The sequence below is a fragment of the Onychostoma macrolepis genome, chromosome 13 (assembly GCF_012432095.1).
Source record: "Onychostoma macrolepis isolate SWU-2019 chromosome 13, ASM1243209v1, whole genome shotgun sequence".
NCBI classification, from domain to species: domain Eukaryota; kingdom Metazoa; phylum Chordata; class Actinopteri; order Cypriniformes; family Cyprinidae; genus Onychostoma; species Onychostoma macrolepis.
This window is the reverse complement of record NC_081167.1, coordinates 31645486-31659960: the sequence shown is the minus strand read 5'-3', so window position 1 is coordinate 31659960 and position 14475 is coordinate 31645486. Positions and strand designations below refer to the sequence as shown.

General features: G+C 40.9%; 1 protein-coding gene across 5 annotated transcripts in view; it reads right to left on the bottom strand.

Moving 5' to 3' along the window:
• LOC131552649 (cilia- and flagella-associated protein 46-like) overlaps positions 1–14475 on the bottom strand; it is an 85977-nt gene that overhangs the window by 57619 nt on the left and 13883 nt on the right. For 4 of the 5 annotated variants that reach the window (XM_058796554.1, XM_058796556.1, XM_058796557.1 and 1 more), the window contains exons 12-18: positions 13264–13483; positions 7886–8006; positions 7254–7374; positions 6177–6292; positions 5065–5174; positions 3065–3177; positions 13–225 (exon numbers count right to left, since the gene is read on the bottom strand). In XM_058796554.1, the coding sequence (XP_058652537.1) occupies positions 13–225; positions 3065–3177; positions 5065–5174; positions 6177–6292; positions 7254–7374; positions 7886–8006; positions 13264–13483 (1014 nt within the window). The remainder of the gene's footprint in view (positions 1–12; positions 226–3064; positions 3178–5064; positions 5175–6176; positions 6293–7253; positions 7375–7885; positions 8007–13263; positions 13484–14475) is intronic. The other variant, XM_058796555.1, reaches the window with a different exon arrangement.

Below are 14475 nucleotides of genomic sequence, written 5' to 3'. Positions count from 1 at the left end.
CCCATATCTTACCCAGCATGCCCTGTCTGTCTGAGGAGCTCCAGCAGACGTCTGAAGGTGGGCAGAAGGAGCCGATGTCCTCCGGTGACCAGCAGCCAGCTGTTATAGTTCCACAGATACACAGCTGCATTAACCACCAGCCAATCCTCACGCAGCTCCGCCCCAAGCTCCGCCCCTCGCAGGAAACCACCAGTGGCGTGAGCCGACAAATCCTTGATCCAATCGCTAAGGAAAGACAAAAATGCAACAACCGTCAGTTAAGTGAAGAAATTAGAATTTATGTCAATATTATCATAAAAGTATTATATTATTATCATTAAATTTATCATTGGTACTAGTAGTACTAGTGAAAACTGACAAATCAAACACCACTGATAAAGTTATACAATAATATATTAAACAAATATTTACAACACTTATAATTTATATATTTAATATATAATTATAGAATTCAATAATATTATAAAATAATATATAAAATAATTATATAATTATAGAAAATAAATACAATCATAAATGTATAAAATATTATGCAATTATATAATATATATATATTTATTTATTTATTTATTTTTAATTATTAAGATTATTCATATATTTACAGTGGGGCAAAAAAGTATTTAGTCAGCCACCAATCGTGCAAGTTCTCCCACTTAAAAAGCTGAGAGAGGCCTGTAATTGTCATCATAGGTATACCTCAACTATGAGAGACAAAATGAGAAAAAAAAAAAGAATTTATTTGCAAATTATGGTGGAAAATAAGTATTTGGTCAATAACAAAATTTCATCTCAATACTTTGTTATATACCCTTTGTTGGCAATGACAGAGGTCAAACGTTTTCTGTAAGTCTTCACAAGGTTTTCACACACTGTTGCTGGTATTTTGGCCCATTCCTCCATGCAGATCTCCTCTAGAGCAGTAATGTTTTGGGGCTGTCGCTGGGCAACAGCGGGTTGAGATCTGGAGACTGGCTCGGCCACTCCAGGACCTTGAAATGCTTCTTCTGAAGCCACTCCTTCGTTGCCAGGCGGTGTGTTTGGGATCATTGTCATGCTGAAAGACCCAGCCACGTTTCATCTTCAATGCCCTTGCTGATGGAAGGAGGTTTTCACTCAAAATCTCACGATACATGGCCCCATTCATTCTTTCGTTTACACGGATCAGTCGTCCTGGTCCCTTTGCAGAAAAACAGCCCCAAAGCATGATGTTTCCACCCCATGCTTCACAGTAGGTATGCTGTTCTTTGGATGCAACTCAGCATTCTTTCTCCTCCAAACACGACAAGTTGAGTTTCTACCAAAAAGTTCTATTTTGGTAACTACTTTTGGTAACTTCTAGCAAACTTCAGACGGGCCGGACATGTACTGCTTAAGCAGGGGGACACGTCTGGCGCTGCAGGATTTGAGTCCCTGGCGGCGCAGTGTGTTACTGATGGTAGCCTTTGTTACTTTGGTCCCAGCTCTCTGCAGGTCATTCACTAGGTCCCCCGTGTGGTTCTGGGGTGAGATCTTGCGTGGAGCCCCAGATCGAGGGAGATTATCAGTGGTCTTGTATGTCTTCCATTTTCTAATAATTGCTCCCACAGTTGATTTCTTCACACCAAGCTGCTTACCTATTGCAGATTCAGTCTTCCCAGCCTGGTGCAGGTCTACAATTGTGTTTCTGGTGTCCTTTGACAGCTCTTTGGTCTTGGCCATGGTGGAGTTTGGAGTTGGACTGTTTGAGGTTGTGGACAGGTGTCTTTTATACTGATAACGAGTTCAAACAGATGCCATTAATACAGGTAACGAGTGGAGGACAGAGGAGCCTCTTAAAGAAGAAGTTACAGGTCTGTGAGAGCCAGAAATCTTGCTTGTTTGTAGGTGACCAAATACTTATTTTACCGAGGAATTTACCAATTAATTCTTTAAAAATCCTACAATGTGATTTTCTGGATTTTATTTTTCTCATTTTGTCTCTCATAGTTGAGGTATACCTATGATGAAAATTACAGGCCTCTCTCAGCTTTTTAAGTGGGAGAACTTGCACGATTGGTGGCTGACTAAATACTTTTTTGCCCCACTGTATATTACACTTATATTGTTCTAAAACAAATAATTTACATTGATTTACAGATCATTGTACTGACACAACTACTGACCACTTCATACTTTATACCTAATTGTTTTAGCATTTTTAACATCTTATGTTTAATGTATTGATATTAATACATAGTAATAATGCATTGGTATATATTTGCTCAGGTCAGTAAATAATTCAATGTTTTGTTACAAAAAGTCACCTGATGCAAAAAAATATCCACCCAACCTCAATCTAAAGACTTCATTTTACTATTCTGTATTATTTCACTATTTAATTATATACTATTACTATTATAACATATTACTATTTAAGATGTATTTTAATATTCTGCTCTGCACTTTAAATGTGCTTTTTTTATACCACCATAACAATCACTTGCATACTGATGACAATTTGCACTTGCACCATAATATGTATTTAAATGCACTGCTGCAGCTTGTGTTTAGTTGCTAACTGAATCACACTGACTCTGTACGCTCTGCACAATGATAATAAAGCCGAATCTAATTTAATCTGATCTCGTTTGGACGGCCGACACGTATTAAAGCAGCATGTGTAATAGTTTGAATGTGTTGGTGACGCACAGGCCGTCTGCTGAGATTTGTTTGTCTGGCTGAGAGTCAAGCTTATTGTTTCATGAGAAAGTCATTTAGTGCATGCTGGGATGTGGAATAGAGCGTCTCACTGTGATTATCTTGTCTGTTCAGGTCCACATCAGGAGCTCAGTATTACACGCTTAACATTCAACACACCCAATCAGTCTGAGAGATGAACGTATGTAATATATAATATAGAATATATGTAATATAGAGCCAAAGATGCAGCTTACATTTGCATTTGAGTAAAATGAATCTGTGTATCTACAACTAAAACCATGTATATACAGTATATACATATATATATATATATATATATATATATATATATATATATATATATTAAAATATTTACAAAAAGCAGTATATCTATGATGAAATCCACCTGTACAGGTTCCAGTGGGCGTCGTCTTCAGGTGGGCGTGTCTGTTTTTCATCAGGTGCTACAGCAGAGACGTTTAGCTCCACCCCCTCAGAGCGGAGTTTAAGGACGGTTACCTAGACAACACAATACTGTACTTTATGGGATGCCAGTTTTGATGAGAATTTGTTTTTACTTTAGAAATTGTGTTATGCACCTAGAAGTCTCTATAAGTCTTTAACAACAAATGCATACAGGCACACGTATGAAATAATAGTCAGTAAAATATTTTTTTTCTAAAAAAAAAATAAATAAAAGTTTATTGAACCTTTAGACAAAAAAAAAATGTTTGCATGTGTATTTTGTTTTGTATTGTTTGATGCATCAGGCTTTTATGGGTCATATAGTCTGATATAATGAGAATACGAAGAAAAAAAAACAGCTCAATTATATTCAGAGACTCAAACTGAGCAAAAATATCCAATTTGCTGCAGAAGCTGATATTTCTATGATGAAATTCTGATGCTTGTAATGTTAATCAATGAGATATTTATTACAGTAGAGCAGATACTGACATAAAATGATCTAAATATCAGTCATCACTCTATATCTCTAATAATATGTCTCAGTAAGATGAGATGGAAATGATCCAAACATATAATGCAGTGCTGATGGAGAGATGAAGAAATAAACGCTCCTCAGAAGATCCTGATGATCAGATTTGAGACGCGCTGATGTTTCTAGAAAATGATTGATGGAGAATCAAGTAAAGCTGAGCTGCTTCAGTCTGGAAATATGACTGCAGTTATTCTGACGCTTACTTGATCAAAATCAGTCAAGATTTGACAGAAAAAAGACACGAGAAGCATTTGTACAATTACACTAAAAGTGCTTTGACTGGATAAAAAGCTCTAAACTATCAATCAGATGACAGAAAACATGAGGAGATTGAGTGTCAAACAGCTTTAACAGCAATGTTTGATCATTTAGAGCTTTAGAAATGCATGCATCCAATATGATAGAGTATCTTTACAGGGTTAATGAACTAAGAGTCAGTGTCGCCTACACAAACACTCTTTAAAGATTCTTCATTTGTGTTGCACAGAAGAAAGACAGACAGCAAATGAGGGCAAGTAAATAATGACAATATGCTGGAAAGATAATTATCTTTCCTTGTTTAAAAACACAGTGTTTCAGTGTTGCTCTGATGTCTCTTCATTGCACAAACATACCAACAACAATTGCTGACATTCAGAAAATTTTGATTTAAGGTGAGACACTACAGGACAAACTGAAAAAAAAAAAAAAAATGTAATACACTAGTTTTGAGATTTTCATCTATTTTAGCTGAATAACATCTCTTATTTCAGACTAGAGGAAAGAAAGCATCCAAAATACACATTTAAGTTTTTATTTTATTGCATTTAACTATTTGCATTTGTAGATTTTAATTGCAATCTATATCTTTAAAGGCTATTAAAGGTTTTTTCTCCACTTCAGCTTTTCACTTCTTGAAAATGTGTTTGTTTTTTCTGTCTGTGGACAGTATTTTCTGATTTATGGAGTGATAAAAAGAGAAATCCAAAATCTCCTCTGAATAACCTTTAACTCTAATATGACGACAAAATCAGACAAGAATTTTGAATCTGGCTTTATCCAGTGTTCAGATTGCTAATATACTAATATTGATTTAAACAATATTTTATAAAACTTGTCTTAATGTACTGTGAACAATCAGCTGGGGTTATTTTGTATCCCACACTGTAAAAAAAAAATATTTTTCCAACTCCAAACTATTGAAGTGCAAACCTGATTCTAAAGGTTTTTTTTCTCATGTCAATCACAGAGTTGATTGCACACACAAATACTAACCCATAACCGTAGCCTTAACCTCAGTATAGCGCTGGCTGCACATCCTGACAGACAGCAGTATTGTTTCTGAACTAGTTTGGGGGTAAATATCATGCATAATTGACACTATGTTGTTCTGAGGGAAAGTCTGATCAGAAGGAATGTGTTTGTACCTCAGCGCTGATGAAATGGACCTCGGCCAGCAGACGCAGCAGATCTCTCTGTGTGTTCGGGTCGGTCTGGTTCCTCTGCTCTGGACTCGCTCTGTTCTTGGGTTCACCTGCTATCAGACAGGATTCAATCAGCAGAACTCATCTCACAAACCTTCACGACAGAAATACGGCTGTCACACAAGCCTGTAGTCATAAACCAGCTAAATGAGCCATATTTCCATATCAGCAGTACATAAAATGCAATATTCTTAATGACCACAGATTATGATCAATACTAGTTTGTTCTGTTATGATTCCTTAATTAAAACATTCCTAATTCAGAAAAAAATATATTTACATATGGTGATTGCGATACTTTGATCAAGTCTCATCTCATAAAAATGATTTTATACATATTTTTATGTATTTTTGTGTATTTCATAAAAAAACAAAAAAAACAATTTGAGTTTATAAAATATGATAAAAACGACCATAAAAATAATAATATAGAAAAATAGAAAAAGCTAACTGCGACTTTTTATTTCACAATTCTGACTTTTTTTCTTACAATTTTGAGTTATGAGATATAATTTTAGAATTGCGAGATATAAAGGTAGAATTGAGAAAAATAAAGTCACAATTTTTCCCATCTCAGCTTTCAATTCTGAGAAGAAAAGTCTGAGACACAAACTCAAAATTGCAAGAAATAGCCAGAATTATGAGATAAAAAGTCCCAGTCACTGTTAAATGAGCTTGCATACTTGCCATGTATCTGCCATGTGAAATTTACTTGCAATTTCATAGTGAAAACTTTTTTTTTTAGTGTATGCCATTAGTGCCACCAAACCAAACTGCAAAAATAAAGATCTTGTCAAACTCAGTCAATGATGCTGATGTGAGTTTGTTGGAGACGCTCAAACATGCATCGCAGTGTTTCAGTCTTCAGGGAAATAATCCAACCAATGACTTACAGTCCCTCCTACAGTGTGTCTGAACATTAAACCTGGAAACCTGAAATGATTTTAATATTACACACATCGGCTGTAAACTTATTTTGAAAAATGTGCCTTTTCCAGCACATGCAGCAGCTCTACATCATTTCATTATTCCTGGCTCTTGCGGGAGTCACTTACTCGTGTTTTTCCATCGTCCATCATCATAAAGCAGACAGAAGCGACAGGCCACCCGGCACACGTCAAAAACCTCCTGTTTCCGGGCGGTCTTGGCCAGAGAACCCCATAATTTCACCCTGACAAAGACACAAACATCACAGAATGAACACGAGAGCACACATTTCAGTCTGCCGCTCCCTCGGCGTCTTCGGCTCAGTCACACGAAATAACCCTATTTCGTGTAAAAGTAAACACGAATATTCCTTGTGGAAGAAAACAGAGAAGAATAACGTTTTTTTCTATCATAATGAAGTCCTAGTGGGCCTGTATGGTCCTGGCCTTGAGAAATGTACCATGATGAACTCCAGGCTGAAGCTGATGGAGGGAATTCATAGCCTGCTTTATTTTAATGAACACATGCAGTACACGTGGCTTTTTGGAGGGAGTAAAAAATCAGCACAATTTTTAGAAATAAGAACTATGTTGATTTGTGAGAGTGATTTCATCATGCCATCATGCTTAACTTTGTGAAATAAACTCATAATTAAGATTGTATAATGTTTTTGAAAGAAGCCTCTTCTGCTCACCAAAACTGGAATTTTTTTATTAAAAAATACAGTAAAAATTCTGAAATATTATTACAATTCAAAATAACTGTTTTTTGTGTGAATATACTTTAAAATGTAATTTAAATGATCATTCTAATATGCTGAGAGAATTTCTGATTATTATTATGTTGAAAACAGTTGTGCTGCACAATATTTCTGTGGAAACTGTAATAAAGTCTAAGTAGAATATTACTTTAATTGATCAAAGACACATTAAATTGATCAAAAGTGACATTTATGATGTTACAAAAGATTTCTATTAGAAAACATGGAAAACAGCTATTTTAAATTGTAATAATATTTCACAGTTGTTACTGTATTTCACAATCATATTTCACAATTTTTACTGTTAATTAAATAAATGCAGCCTTGGTGAGTAGAAAAGACTTCTTTCAATAACATTTAAAAAAATCTTCATTATTCCAAACTTTTAAGCGGAATTGAAAATAACGCGTCTTGTAAATGTGCAACATGGAGCGTAAACACACACCTTTCTTTGTCATCCGAGCTCTTATCAAGTCCATCCAAATGACCTTTGACCTTCTGCACACAGGTGCTGTGATGTTGGGCTTTAGCAGCGAGCAGCTCCAGACGATCTCCAGCTCCATCATCTAGAGAAACACAACCACAACATACAACAGAATCAGCTCAGTCCTGATCATCAGAGGAACTTCAGGCCTTAATATGACAAAATCATGTAAATAATATTAAGTTCAGCATGAGCTTCAGGCTACAGAGCTGCAGGCGCTGCTGACAGCAACATCATATCAGTGTGATGATGAAAATATTAAATATCTGTGGACATCATCATCCTTAGTGGGCAGCATGAACTAAATCTTACTTCACAGTAAAATTTAATTTAACAATTATGTTATATATCATAATATAGTCTTTTTTTTCTGGAAAGTCTATAAAAAGATAGTTTGCATATAAAATAACCTTGAGGTAAATTACTTCATTAATATGGCCAAGCAACTAAACTGCCTAACAATGGTGAGTCTGTATTTTCACATTACTCCATGTTTTCTCCTCATTCTCACTTGTACACTACCACTAACAAGTTTAGAGTCAGTAAGATTGAAGTCTCTTCTTAAGTCTCTTGAGATTAAAATATGCACAAACCTTTGGCTTTACTGTCAGCATCCAGGACGGTTTGGAAAGCATCAGGCGCCAGAGCGATTCCAGCATTAACCAGCAGCGGCCGCCGCTTTCTCACAGCCTCGCGCCCGCTTCCCTCTTTAGCCTGTTAATATAACATCACATAATCAATACAGAACATACAGTACACCACTGATCTGATACTGAACCTAGACACCGGCCCGGCTGAACGATATCTTAACACATCAATGCTGAAGTCTCAAATCTGGTCTGCACTCCCGTTCATTTACCACTAGAGGTCACCCGCTCACCACATGGACTTTCACACCACACATCACATGGACTCCAATTCCCATCATCCAACACTGATCACAGCTGTCACCAATCACTCATTGCACCAATCACACGCACACTAGTGATGGGAAGTTCCGATCATTTTACTGACTCGGACCTTTGAGTCTCGTTCAGCAAAATGAACGAATCTTTTTTTGAGTCATTTCGTTCATTTTAGCAAAATATAATTAAAATGTTACGTGCTACTTCCCTAACACATCTACTACTTATGCAAACGTTGATTACACTACAAACAATACAAACTATAATGCTATAAGAAACAGAAAAGATTAATTCATCGTTTACCTGGGTCTTGATTAGCTCACCTCACCTCTTATCTGACAAGCCTTTGGGTTTGAGTCGTTTGTTCATCACGTGACAGCCTCATACACTAACCTATGCAGTCAGAGCCGGAAAGAGAATTGATTAGTTCACCTGTTTCGAGTCTTCGGGTTTGAGCATAGACTGTAAAAAACTGTACGAGTAAATAATAATAATAATGACGACTATGCACCCGTTTGTAAGGAAGGTTGTAAATTAACTAATTTCTCTGCCCAAAGCTGTCACGTCACGTGACAAAAGAACGAAAGACTCGAAACAGGTGAACTAATCAATTCTCTTTCCGGCTCTGACTGCATAGGTTAGTGTATGAGGCTGTCACGTGATGAACGAACGACTCAAACCCGAACTAAGGTGAACTAATTCAGTGCAGAACCTATGTTGCGCATGCGCGACTGAACGAATCACTCCCCGAGACGACTCGTTCTTCCCGAGTCACATTAAAGATTCGTTAAAAATGAACGAATCGTTCAAGAACGACCCATCACTAACGCACACCTGATCACACAGCATCACTAATCACACAAACTATTTCAACCCTGGACATTCTCTCCCTCGTTGCCGAGTATTGTACGCATTATTGCTGCCCTACAGAGCCCTATTAGTTTTCCTAGCCTTGTCTTGCCTTGTCGGATTGTGTTTTCCCCTGCCTGGACTATCGCTTACGTTGTTGGATTACCTCTCCTGTCTCGCCCCTCTGGATACTGTTCGCTGATCGTTGACCCACGCTTGCCCTAAGTTTTACTCTTTGTCTTGTCCCTGCCATACCTGTTTGCCATTGTTTGACCCTGCCTGTTATGACCACGTCTCTGCCTAATAAAAGCCTGCACATGGATCCGCACGCCTCTGGTCTCGTCAGCCCCATAACAGAATACTCGGCCGCACAAGGATCCAGCGGCTTTTCACGTGGACATTGGCCAGGTATGGACACTGCGAGACAATTATTAACCCTCGAGCAGGGCTTGCGATCGCTCGAGGATTACATACAAGAGTACTTAGATTTAGCCTATTTTTCTGATCTGCCGGACTGTGTACTCATAGACTTCTTCTGCGAGGGCATTAACCAGCCACTCAAATCGCGACTAATTCGCGAGGGTCCCCGTTTGGGTGTCGCGGAGGAACGTGACACTGCACTCAATTGTGTGATCGCAACCGCGCATGAGCACGCTCACAAAATGGCGGTGACAGCGGAGCCCGTTCACAAAATGGCGGCCACAACAACACCCTGTCATGTTCCTGCTGCCAGCCATAAGCCCAGTCAAGTCACAGTTGATGCCAGTAATGAGTCAAGCCAAGTCACAGCTTCTCTTCGTGAGTCAAGCCAAGTCACAGCTTCTCTTCGTGAGTCAAGCCAAGTCACAGCTTCTCTTCACAAACTAAGTCAAGTCACAGCTGGTAGTCACGAATCAAGTCAAAGCTGATCTTCAAGAACCAAGTCAAGTCACGGTTGATGTCAGAGAGTCAAGCCAAGTCACAGTTGGTCATCAACCGAGTCACGTCTTAGCTGATCATCCAGAGTCACAGCACGTCACAGCTGTTCGTCCAGAGTCACAGCATCTCATCTCAGCTGATCTCCTAAAGTCAAGTCACGTCACGGCTGTTCGTCCAGAGTCACAGCAGCACGTCTCAGCTGATCTCCTAAAGTCACGTCACGGCTGTACGTCCAGAGTCACAGCAACACATCTCAGCTGATCTCCTAAAGTCAAGTCACGTCACGGCTGCTCGTCCAGAGTCACAGCATCACGGCTGACCTTCCAGAGTCACAGCGTCACGTCTCCGCTGACACACCCAGATCATCAAGGTCAGTCTTTCATTATTCCAGTCTGATATCCAGTCTGAGGGATTCACCGCTGGTGTCTGCACGCACAGCTGGTATCCCCAAACCCACTCACTCTAGCCCTCCTGTTCCTGAACTGATTCCCCTGTCTGAAACGCTTCCCCTGATGGGGATCGCATTTTGGTGTGTTTGGGCTGCATACACCACCACAGAACTCCCAGAGGTGGCGGCGTCCACTATGATGTCTCTAGAGGTGGCGGCTGACGCTGCAGAACCTCCTGAGGTAGTGGCGCTCACTGCTGTGTTCCCTGAAGTGATGGTGCCTCCTGCAGTTTCTCCAGAGGTGACGGTACATGCTGCAGAACCTCCCAAAGCGGCGGTGCTCCCTTCAGCTCCTCGTATGGTGGTGGCGCCCAGCAATGAACTCCCATTCTGTTGTGTTGCGGTCAAAGAGACCATTACTAAACTCTCCCTGTGTCCTCAGGTTACCGCTGTAGAACTTCCAGAGGTGGCAGTAACCGCTGCAGAACCTCCGGAGGTGTCAGTGGTATCCACTCACCAACGCTCGCCTTGTCCTGTCACGGCTATGGAGGCCGTCAATGAACTCCCGTTCTGTCCTGTCACGGCTAGGGAGGCCGTCAATGAACTCTCGTTCTGTGCTGTCACGGCTATGGAGGCCGTCAATTAACTCTCGTTCTGTCCTGTCACGGCTATGGAGGCCGTCAATGAACTCCCTCCTGATTATAGCCTGTCACGGCTATGGAGGCCGTCAATGAACTCTCGTTCTGTCCTGTCACGGCTATGGAGGCCGTCAATGAACTCTCGTTCCGTCCTGTCACGGCTATGGATGCCGTCAATGAACTCTCGTTCTGTCCTGTCACGGCTAGGGAGGCCGTTAATGAACTCCCGTTCTGTGCTGTCACGGCTAGGGAGGCCGTCAATGAACTCTCGTTCTGTCCTGTCACGGCTATGGAGGCCGTCAATGAACTCTCGTTCTGTCCTGTCACGGCTATGGAGGCCGTCAATGAACTCCCTCCTGATTATAGCCTGTCACGGCTATGGAGGCCGTCAATGAACTCTCGTTCTGTCCTGTCACGGCTATGGAGGCCGTCAATGAACTCTCGTTCTGTCCTGTCACTGCTATGGAGGCCGTCAATGAACTCTCGTTCTGTCCTGTCACGGCTATGGAGGCCGTCAATGAACTTTCTGTGTTCCCTGCCTCAGTCCTTGTGTCTGTGCATGTTCTGTCTCCTCCTTGTGTCTCCGTTCTCCCCAGGTCCCAGGCTCTGCTGTGTTCCTGATCCGTCATGGCGGGCTCCTGCTCTGTCTGCTCCTCCGTGGTGGTCTTCGGGTCCGTCTGGTCCGCCCTGGTGGGCTCAAGTCCCGTCTGGTCCGCCCTGGTGGGCTCAAGTCCTGTCTGGTCCGCCCTGGTGGGCTCCTGCTCTGTCTGGTCCGCCCTGGTGGGCTCCTGCTCTGTCTGCTCCGCCCTGGTGGGCTCCAGTCCCGTCCACTCTGCCCTGGCTTCCTGCTCTGCCGGCTCTACCTCGGTCCCAGATCACTCCGCTGCCACAAGGACCTGGCCCTCCATCCCTCCACCTGTTCCGCCTCCGCTCCACCTCCCTCCTGATTATAGACTGTGTGGAGCGTCTGGAAGCCGCTCTTTGTGGGGGGGGGCTGTGTCACGAATCTGGTCTGCACTCCCGTTCATTTACCACTAGAGGTCACCCGCTCACCACATGGACTTTCACACCACACATCACATGGACTCCAATTCCCATCATCCAACACTGATCACAGCTGTCACCAATCACTCATTGCACCAATCACACGCACACCTGATCACACAGCATCACTAATCACACACACTATTTCAACCCTGGACTATCGCTTACGTTGTTGGATTACCTCTCCTGTCTCGCCCCTCTGGATACTGTTCGCTGATCGTCGACCCACGCTTGCCCTAAGTTTTACTCTTTGTCTTGTCCCTGCCATACCTGTTTGCCATTGTTTGACCCTGCCTGTTATGACCACGTCTCTGCCTAATAAAAGCCTGCACATGGATCCGCACGCCTCTGGTCTCGTCAGCCCCATAACCGCTGAGGACTTCATATGCTACATTTAAAAATGTGGGGTTGGTCAGTTTTTAAAAATGTTTTTAAAGTCTCTTCTGCTCAACAAGGCTGCATTTATTTGATCAAAAACACAGTAAAAATTGTGAAATATTATTACAATTTAAAATGGCTGTTTTCTATGTGAATATGTTAAACTGTAATTTATTTCTGTGATGCGCAGCTGTATTTTCAGCATCATTACTCCAGTCTTCAGTGTCACATGATCTTCAGAAATCATTCTAATATGCTGATTTGCTGCTCAAGAAACATTTCTGATTATTATCAGACACTGACATTTTCAGCACATTTAAATTTTTTGGTGAACTATTTCTTTAATGCATCCTTGCTGAATAAGAGTATTAATATCTTTCAGAAAAAAAAAAAAACTCTTATTGACCCCAAACTTTTGAATAGTTGTGCATTTCCAATTTTGTCCAAAGTATAAAGCAGCGTTGTTTGTATATTGTACATCAAAATCATGTCCCAGAATGCAGAGCGGTACAAAACTAATGAGGTTTTGTTTCAGGATCCTGCTGAAAGGGCCGTTCACACAGGACACATTCGCTCTGTTAAGCTTTTTTTTTAGACTTTGTACACCTGCATCAGACAGAAGGCTCTGGCCACTGTGTCGCATCTGTTTTTCGAGCATCTCATGCTGCATTTTTAAGTTTAAAAATAGTTATTTTGAGAAACTCTGAAAAACACATCCCATGTTTTGTTTCTCACTGCATCTGGCTGATTTTGCAGAGCAGAGCAGTGAGAGAACGGCCCTCAGCAGTCAGCTGTCTATGTGTGCAGGAGAGCCACTCATTAAGTGTGTGTGGTGACGGTCGGTGAAGCACCTGCTGGATGAGTTTAGCGGCGCGCTCCTCCGGTCGAGTGGGAGCGCTGTGGACAGAGGAGCGCAGCTGGAGGAGGTGTAAGGAGGAGGACAGGTGCTCGGAGTCGGGATCCAGCTCAAGAGCTTTCTGAAGATGCTTCATGGCAGAATCCAGCTTTTCATTCTCCTCGTCTATAGCGGCCAGTTCAGCATGAACCCGACACAACACATCCAGCAGCAAACTGTGCACAAACACACAGTTTAAACAATACATGACTTTAAATCAAGTCACATTCTATAGTGTTTTATACAATACAGATTCAAAGCAGCTTCACAGAGATAAACAGGACAATAACTGAATCACTGATGCAACTGTCTTCAAATATGAGACAAATCAAATTCTGCTGTAAAGCAGCTCTAAGGAAGACAATAGTCTTTAACGAGTTCGTTTGCCCATATAATCATTGGGAAATAGAGTAAACTTATTTGGCTTGCTGTCCACTGATGGGTGGCTCGATGAAGCAGTTTCAACTCGAGCTCTGATAAACCCCCCAGGGACATGGTATAAGGTGATTACAAAGGGCAAGGTACCTAAGAAGAAGGTGGAGATTGGGGAGGTGGAGGGATGCTAGAGCAGCTGAGACTGGAGAGAGGTAAGCAGCTGCTTATATACTCCGGCTGTTGATTGAAAGATTAGATGGGCTCGCTCCTCCCTAACTTACGTTTAGGAACTTCATTTATTCAGCTGAATTCAGTTCAATGTTGATTCAGTTCAGTTCAATAACAGCATCAATGCTGTTGCTTGGGACTTCAAGTTCAGTCTGTTCCTCACACATCATCTCATACTAGAATATAGTACACGAGGCTAATTTTAGGACTTTTAAAGTGATTTTTTTTGTCTTAGAAACATTTAAAAAAAAGCAAAAATGTATAAAAATAACAAAATAACCAAAACTTAAACTAAAAAAAGGCAAGTTTATGCCACGCAATTTTGAGAAAAAAGGAAGAATTGCACGTTATATCACGCAATTGTGAGATAAAGAGTCACAATTACATTTTATTTATGTATTTTTTATTCAGTGGAGGAAACGGGCTTCCATAATAAATAATACTAAAATAATATAGGAATATAGAAATGCTTTGTCAGAAGCAAAAAAACTTTACTTCTCACATGCAACACAAAAGTAGTCCTTTAGTCGAAGGTTTACTGGCGAGGGGAAGACAATCAGTGATA